Source organism: Ovis aries, chromosome 2, assembly GCF_016772045.2.
Source record: "Ovis aries strain OAR_USU_Benz2616 breed Rambouillet chromosome 2, ARS-UI_Ramb_v3.0, whole genome shotgun sequence".
NCBI lineage: Eukaryota > Metazoa > Chordata > Mammalia > Artiodactyla > Bovidae > Ovis > Ovis aries.
Window position 1 is genome coordinate 102,072,211 of NC_056055.1, and position 8,519 is coordinate 102,080,729.

Genomic DNA, 8,519 nt, shown 5'->3' on the forward strand with positions numbered 1-8,519 from the left:
AGGATATATTTTCTCGAGACTTTGGTGAGGAGATGTCCTAAAGCCTACCTTTCCCGCAAGAATAAAGACTTGGGGTAGAAACACGATGGCACAAAGGATAGCGAGGTTTTTCCAAAAAGGATTTCATAGCAGGTCTTAGGGAAGAGAGAGGGATAGGACAGCCACATGCCAATTCATGATGCTCTGAAATATTAAATTGAAAGAAGCAACCTTTGCCCTGTGAGCCTTCAGCAACTCAAAATGTTGCCCCTTTCTCCTGAAGATCTGAAAGCCCCGAACAACTGCTCTTTCTGCCACGAGGCTGGGCTACTGGGGCAAGAGATCAGAAAACTGCAGGCGGAGCTGGAGGGAATTCAGAAGATGCTTCTAGCTCAGGAGGTCCAGCTACACCAGACCTCCCAGACCCATGACCTGCTCTCCACCACCAGTGGTCAAATCTCCCAGGAGATGGGCAGTTGCTCTTTCTCCGTCCACCAGATCAACCAATCTCTGGGGCTCTTCTTGGCCCAGGTGAGAGGCTGGCAGGCCACCACTGCTGGCTTGGACCTGTCTCTGAAGGATCTCACCCAGGAGTGCTACGACGTCAAGGCGGCAGTACACCAGATCAACTTCACGGTGGGGCAGACCTCCGAGTGGATCCATGGGATCCGGCGGAAGACGGAAGAGGAGACCCTGACCCTCCAGAAGATGGTCACCGACTGGCAGAACTACACGCGGCTCTTCGGCAGCCTGCGCACCACCTCGGCCAAGACTGGAGACGCGGTGAGGAGCCTGCAGGCCACCCTGGGGGCCTCGTCCCAGCGCATCAGCCAGAATTCCGAGAGCCTGCATGACCTGGTGCTGCAGGTCATGGGCTTGCAGCTGCAGCTGGATAATATCTCATCCTTCCTGGATGACCACGAGGAGAACATGCATGACCTGCAGTACCACACGCGCTACGCCCAGAACCGCACGGTGGAGAGGTTCGAGACGCTGGAGGGACGCATGGCCTCCCACGAGATCGAGATTGGCACCATCTTTACCAACATCAACGCCACAGACAGCCACGTGTACAGCATGCTCAAGTACCTGGACGACGTCCGGCTCTCCTGCACCCTGGGCTTCCACACCCAGGCTGAGGAGCTCTACTACCTGAACAAGACCGTCTCCCTCATGCTGGCCGCCACCGACCTGCTCCGGGAGCGCTTCGGCCTGCTCAGCGCCCGCCTGGACCTCAACGTCCGCAACCTGTCTATGATCGTGGAGGAGATGAGGGCCGTGGACACGCGGCACGGGGAGATCCTGCGGAACGTCACCATCCTGCGAGGTGAGAGGCGGGGTGGAGGGGGCGCTGCCCGGGAGCTCCCAGAGGGGAACACAGAAGGACCCAGTCTGGGGCCCGGTATCCTGGTGGGCTGATACAGCCCTGCAGCAAATGCCTGGGGCAACTGGCAGCTTTCGCGTCCTTGTCAACCTCTTTTGGAAGAGTGTATGGCAGTGATGAAGAATCCTCCTGCCAATGCAGGAGACGTGGGTTACATCCCTGGTCCAGGAAGATCCCCTGGAGAAGGAAATGGCGACCTGCTCCAGTATTCTTGCCTGGAAAATCCCTTGGACAGAGGAGCCTGGCGGGTTACAGTCCATGGGGTCCCAACGAGTCAGACACAGTTGAGCAACTGAGCTCACACACACGGCTCCTCACTTGCCTGACATACAAATTTGGATTTTTATACGTGGATCTATGTATGAGTCTACAGAGAGAGATAGGCAGAGCTCATCTTTTGGAAACTCTGTCTTCTCCTGTTTTTCCCCTTCCTTACCCCTCACTGGTGCTCTCCACCATCCGCCTCTCAGAGGCCTGCCCCTCTGATGCCCTCTGCTCCTCCCATCTCACCCTTGCATTTAGGCAGAGTTCTCCAGAGAGATATGAAAGAGAGAGAGAAACTAAAAGGAATTAGCTCATGAGACTGTGGAGACTGGCAAACCCAAAATCTGTGCAGCTGATGTCCTGGTTCAGGTGCAAAGGCTGAAAGCTGCTATAGAACCAGGAAGAGATAGTGTGTCCATTGAAGGTTTGTCGGGCAGGAAATGCTCTGTTACTCAGGGGAGGGTTGGCCTTTGGTTCTATTCAGGCTTCAGCTGATTCAGTGAGGCCCACCCACATTGGGGAGGACAATCTGCTTTACTCGGTACTGATTTAAATGTTAATTTCATCCACCAACACCCTGTGCACACACCCAGAATAATGTTTGGCTAAATATCCGGGTATCCCATGGCCCAGGAAGCATGACACCTAAAATGAACTATCACAAGTGCAGCCCTCATCACCTTGGCGCCCATGCCCGTCTCCTTTGTTGTTGTCGTTCAGTCGATAAGTCATGTCTGACTCTTTGCAACCCCGTGGATTGTAGCCCTCGAGGCTCCTCTGTCCATGGGATTCTCCAGGCAAGAATACTGGAGTGGGTTGCCATTTCCTTCTCAAGGGGATCTTCCTGGACCGGTGACTGAACGTGCATCTCCTTCACTGGAAGGTAGATTCTTCACCACTGAGCCATCTGGGAAGCCCAGTCACTTCCAAAGCCCAGTCACTCTGGAAGCCCAAAGCCCCACTTTGGCAGGTGGGCAGGGATCATTCAGGGAGCTCCAGGAGACAGGAGGGAAGCACCCACTCTCCCAGACAGCATTGTTGTCTCCATGGAGCTCAGACTGGAGTCAAGCTCTCTGATTCTCTGGTTCTCTTTAACCATTTAGTTTCCAATCTGTGTTGCCTTCAACTTTACATCAGTGAGCATTTTTGCCAGTATTTTCTTTACTCTAGATTGGTGGTGTTGCAGGGGCTGGGGGCGAGGTAAGATCTTGTTTGCCTGGTGTCATATGTTTTGCAACAAAACCAGGTACTGAGTATTCACTTAGTAACTGAGACAGTCTCACAGTGTTTCATTTAAACTATGTATCTGTATGACCTCTAGGATGCAGTGTTCCAGTGAAGGTGTTAGCAGATAGTTCTCATGATTCATCCTCTAGTAATCTTGTTTTCTTTGGTTACATTCAATCTAAGAACAACTGAAACGTAAAGCTTTCCTCACGACAAAGCCTATTCCTTTGGCCTCACAATCTTTTTTTTTTTAATTGGAGTATAGTTGGCAATGTTGTGTTAGTTTCAGGTATACAGCAAAGTGATTCAGTCATATATGTACTTGTATATATTCCTTTTAAAATTATTTTCCAGTGAAGGTTTATTACAGGATGTTGAGCAGTGTTCCCTGTTACACAGTAGGTCTTTGTCAGTTATTCATTTTAAATATAGCAGTGTGTACATGTCCATCCCAAACTCCCTAACCAGCCCTCCCCTCCACCCTTCCCCACTAGCCTCACAACCTTTGTGGACAAGACACGTGTCGCAGGCATCGTGTCTTTATTTTACAGAAAGGTGACCTGAGACGAGGAAAAGTTAAGGGATAGTTCAAGGTCACACTGTGATTAAGATCCTGACCCATCATGGCTCTGAGGCGCAAATGTCTAGTGATCAGCCAGGAGACACTGAGAGTGTGAACTTGCAGATACCAAAAAATGCATTTCACTGAGGTCCTGCTTAGGTGTCATGTGTGGGACAGACTGGAAAAGAAGGAAATGGTACCGAAAGTATCAGAAGCGAACCATTTGAGACCCTAATTCCAAGTATAACCCAACAGTAGTCATGAAAATTTATATTTGCTCCTGTCCTAATGATGGCAGAGTTCTCATCAAAGGACTTTATCTCACCTGGAGACCAAGGTGCAACATCACTTTGAGCCACATTTGACTCTCAGTTCAACCTCTGTATATTTATTTAAATGGCTATCTTTTGGCTAACATTCTTCTTGGTTGTTAAATCACCACATATAAAGTCTCTCACATCTGAAAGAAAATTTCAGGGACAAAATGTCCATCACTTCCTACAGGAAGGTGGCACCCCACTCCAGTACTCTTGCCTGGAAAATCCCATTGGGCGGAGGAGCCTGGTGGGCTGCAGTCCATGGGGTCGCGAAGAGTCAGACACGACTGAGTGACTTCACTTTCACTTTTTTACTTTCATGCATTGGAGAAGGAAACGGCAACCCACTCCAGTGTTCTTGCCTGGAGAATCCCAGGGACGGGGGAGCCTGGTGGACTGCCGCCTCTGGGGTCACGCAGAGTCAGACACGACTGAAGCGACTTAGCAGTAGCAGCATAGACAGGTGCTGACAGGCTGTCACGCTGGGGCTTGGCTGTTCGGAGCCAAGCTGCTATCTAGAATAAAGGAAGAGGAACAGCCCTGGCCAAGTGCTGACGGAAGGGCTGGGACTCACAGACTGTCCGGGAAAAGAGCCTGGATTCTAATTTGCTATGGGTCTTTGGGCAGACTCACTTAATCTTTCCGGGCCTCTGGTTTTGGGTTTTTTTTGTTTGTTTTGTTTTGTTTCATATGTAAATCAGTGGATGAGACCAGTTGTTCTCCGAGATCTCTTCCGGCTCTAGCTCTGTGATGAATTCTGAGTCTCCGTTTGCCAACCAGAAAGCCTTTGGTACCTCCATATGTTTGTGCCTCTCATAGAATGTTTCCCCTTTATTCTGTATTTCCTCCCTTTCCTCCTCCAGGGGATCTTCCCAAATCAGGGATCAAACCCTTGTCTCTTGCATTGGCAGGCAGATTCTTTACCACTGAGCCCCCTGGGTAGGGAGGAAAATGCCTGCTTGGAGGATTAGCAGGTTTACTTGTTATCGAGCAACAAGGGCAGTCAGTGAAAAGGAGAATGATGCCATCTTCTGCTGGTGCCTGCAAGAGAGCTTACCATAACGCCTGGCCTATTTCTGGTACATTCTTACTTCCCGGGCACCATCCTTGAGGAGTGTTTATAGGGCTTATCACCTATGGGCCTTGACCTCTAGTTATCATCTCCCCAGCCCCAGAGGACTGAAGGGATGAAGCCTAAGTCTCTGCTCAATGTTTCCATCCTTTGGCCCTTACCACAAATGCCCACACAGTTTCCTTTCCTCCTGAATCCCAGCCCTGGGCCTTGGCAGCCCTGAGCCCCAGCCCCAGTGAAAATGCTAGAAACCCTTCTCAGCCTCTCTGCCCAAACCACTTACTAGTCAACAAATGGCTTGAGAGGAAAAGAGGCAAAGAAAGTCAGGCTTCCTTCAACAAGTTCCCCTTTCCTGGGGATTCTGGCGTTTGATCTCTCTCCAAAACTTTCAGAAGGATGTCTTGGCATTGTGCCTAATGGTTCTAATTGTTCTCAGTGGGAGGTTTAGTTGGTACAAATTACTCCATCATAAGCTGACGTTGAAACCCACTAGCATTTTTTCAATGCTCCTCAGGTAACATGAGTGTCCCTGACCCAGGCTGATATTCTCATTGAACAAAGGGGAGCCTGCAGACAGAAATCAGTCCAATGAGGACCAAATGATGTACCCAGTCACCCAGTTTGTTAATATGGGAACTGTGCTTTCCATGGCACCAGGCCAATCTCCCGAGAGGCCCCCCTTCTGTTTCTGTCTCCTTCCACCTTTTTGGGACTGGGGGATGGGCTGTGCCCCTCTCCCCGCCCATGCACCCCCCTACCCGTGGGTGGGCAGTGCTTTGAATCTGCCCAGCCCCCCAGCCCCTCCCCACTCCCAGTGCAGATCCCGAGCAGACCACCTACTTGTCCCAGACATGCAGTCAGTGTGGCTCTGCCCTAATGTGCTGGGATGGCCTAATTACAGCCCAGGGCTTCCTGAGTAATTATGGGCCCCTCCTCGAGTCTCCAGGATGCCCAGTTCCTCTCCCGTCTCTGCATCTCAGCCACTGCTGCTCCCATTTTCTCTTTTGTCCTAAATGTGCCCCCGCTGCTCAGAGCAGCTCTTAGGCGCTCCCCACCCTTCATCCCTGAGACACCCAGATCTTATTACAGGCTGGGTGAGGGGCCCGTTGCAGAGAGCCGCTGGTCAGCCCGTTTCTGCATCCCTCCCCGCCATGCTAACTGCTGAACCCTGCTTGTTGACTTCCTCCGCGCCAGCTCTCCCTCTCTGACCGCATGACTCATGGCTGGCCCTGGAGGGACAGGCGGAGGCTTGGCTCACCCGAGGGAGACAGTCCTTAAGGTGACCCCTTCCTGGCTCAGTGGGCCCCCTCCTCTGGGCAGCAACAGAGTGGGAGGTCCTGGCTATGGGAGGGGGTCTGGGGAACAGGCCCCAAGCCTCCTGGGCCTGGGTTTGCATCCTGTCTCCACCCTCCCTGGTTGGTGATGGTTTGCAAGTTGTCACTCTCTGCACCTCAGTTTCTCATCTGTAAAATGGGGTGATGATCTCAGTGTATGATGCCAGGGACATAGAAGAGACTCAGTTTCCCTCGCCCTTCCCTTCCCCGAGAAAATGGATCTCAGAGAAGTTAGGATGAGCAGGGGCCAAAGTGGGCACACAGGTACCAGACACGTTGGGGAGAGACCAATGCCTATAACACAGGCCCTGCCCCCAGTGGAGCCTCCCCGATGGATGTCCTCATCAAGCCACCACCTAGGAGCCCTCCATGGGTTCTCAGAGACGGGTCGGCAGCGGCAGGCATGGAGAGACTGTGGAGAGGGAGGTGACTCTTTCCTGGCAGGCCTCCTTCCTCGGGCCCTGGGGGCTGCAGTCCTGGGGCACTGGAGAGGGGACAGTGAGACTCAGGCTTCTGCTCCAACCTTCACCCTGCGCATGGGGCCCCCGGCCTTTCCCACCAGGGGAAAGCCGCCCAAGAGCTTCCCCAGAAAGCGGCTCCTGAGGAGGCTGGAGGGGAGGAACAAACAGAAGCCTTTGTTCTCTGCTCTTTCTACCCCCTGCTGTTGGCACAGAAACCCTGAGAAATCCTTCCGCTGGCTGCTGTGCCCTCAGGGGCCAAGGAGCAGAGGGCGTACACTGGAAAGGGTGGTGCAGGAGGGCGGGGTGTCCCAGGGAGGGGCAGGGGGCTCCTGGTGGATCTGTGAGCGTCCTTGTCCAGATAAGACTTCACAGGCATTTCCTGAGTCCAGGCTGGGGTTGGGAACCATCCACCCATGGAACAAGAGTGGAAGTCACAGGAGAGATCCTAGGTTGAGAGAGAGAGGGACCAGGGTGCTGGGGCAAGCCCTGGGCAGCGTGTTCCTAGAGCAGGAGGGACATAGGCGGAAGGAGGGCTGCTGGTGGAGCCGCCGTGCCCTGGGGGACTGTCAAGTGCGATCTCAGGGAGATAGATGATGTGAGCACCGATGGGCAGCGCCTTGCCCAGAGTCGCTTCGTGCCCTCAGACTCCCTTCCACGTGAACAGCCTGCAGGAGTCTCTCCACCTCCGAATGGCTGTGCTGTTCCAGCCCCCACCCCCGCCCCGGCTGCCCCAGGTGCCCAGGCCAGAGCTGGGAGTGAGGACAGGCTGGTTCCCAGCCATTCCTGCCAGACTGGGGGCGGAGGTCCCTGCCAGCCATCTCCCTGTGCCCTTGTTGTGCCCTGTTGTTCTGGCCGCTGTGCTGCAGACTATCGTTGCAGACAGAAGGGCGGGTCAAGCTGTTCCCTGGTCACTGCCACCACCGCCAGCCCGTCCCACGCCCACTCCAGCCAGCCGATGACGGCATGCCAGCCGGTACTGCTGGCGGGCCACGTGAGCCGAGCCCACACAGGCCACAGCCCCGCTGTGTGTGGGAGGTGGGCATGGACAGGAGGTGGCCCGGAACAGGTTTTTATTGGCCTCATTGGGGCTGAGTATGTCTGGGCTCTGATTTCCAGTTTAGATCGTAATTGGAGGATGGTGTTCAATGACTCTCTGCTCCACTTAGAAACCCTCCGAGAGGGAGATGAGCGGGGGTGGAAGTGTGGGGGGAGGCCAGGACAGACGGAGGCAGTGTCTGCATCAGCAGGGAGAGGGCCCCAGGGCTGCGGAACTGGGTCGAGCCCCCTGGAAGTGTTCCCAGCTCCTGCAGAGAGGATCCCTTCTCTTCAAGGGGCCCACCCAGCTTCTGGTTTCTGCTTGGGGACCCCTGGGCTACCAGGTCGCTTCTCTGCTTGCCTCCTCTGTGAAATGTAGGAGTTGGACTAGCCCCTACCGAGCTCAAAAACTCCAGGATTCTCTTGCAAAGGCGATGGTGTTACAGCTGAGTTCTCGGGGAGAGCGGAGCGTGGGCATGAGAATTCACCTCCCAGCCCTGGGGTCATTGTCTCCACCCCCCCATCCCATAAGCTGGTGCCCAGACCACTGAAGAAAGCCAGGGCTTTGCTGCACCTTAACCCCAAGGGGGCTAAAGCCATTCTCTGCAATTCATGTCCTCACCAGGCCAGAGGGTACTCTCTCCTCTAGCCCTGGGGCATCCTACCTGCTTAGGCCGGATTGATGGCCACACTCTGACCTGTGTCCTGAAGGTCGGTACAGCTCTGAGAGGTGGTGACTCTGATCTGAGCAGCAGGCATATAGGTGGTTAAGGTCATCTGACCCTTGCTTTGGGCACTAGGCTGGGCTGTTTGGGAAGGGCATGTAGGTGGAGGTGGGAGGAACACATATACAGTATTGATGCTCTGCATGAAACAGATAACTA

The 8,519-nt window shown here is 53.9% G+C and overlaps 1 protein-coding gene across 1 annotated transcript in view; it reads left to right on the forward strand.

Annotated features, from left to right (window-relative positions):
* The window catches only part of SCARA3 (scavenger receptor class A member 3), a 34,939-nt gene that overhangs the window by 23,320 nt on the left and 3,100 nt on the right, over positions 1-8,519 (forward strand). Inside the window, exon 5 of the mRNA XM_027964600.2 lies at positions 263-1,306. Within this exon, the coding sequence (XP_027820401.1) occupies positions 263-1,306 (1,044 nt within the window). The remainder of the gene's footprint in view (positions 1-262; positions 1,307-8,519) is intronic.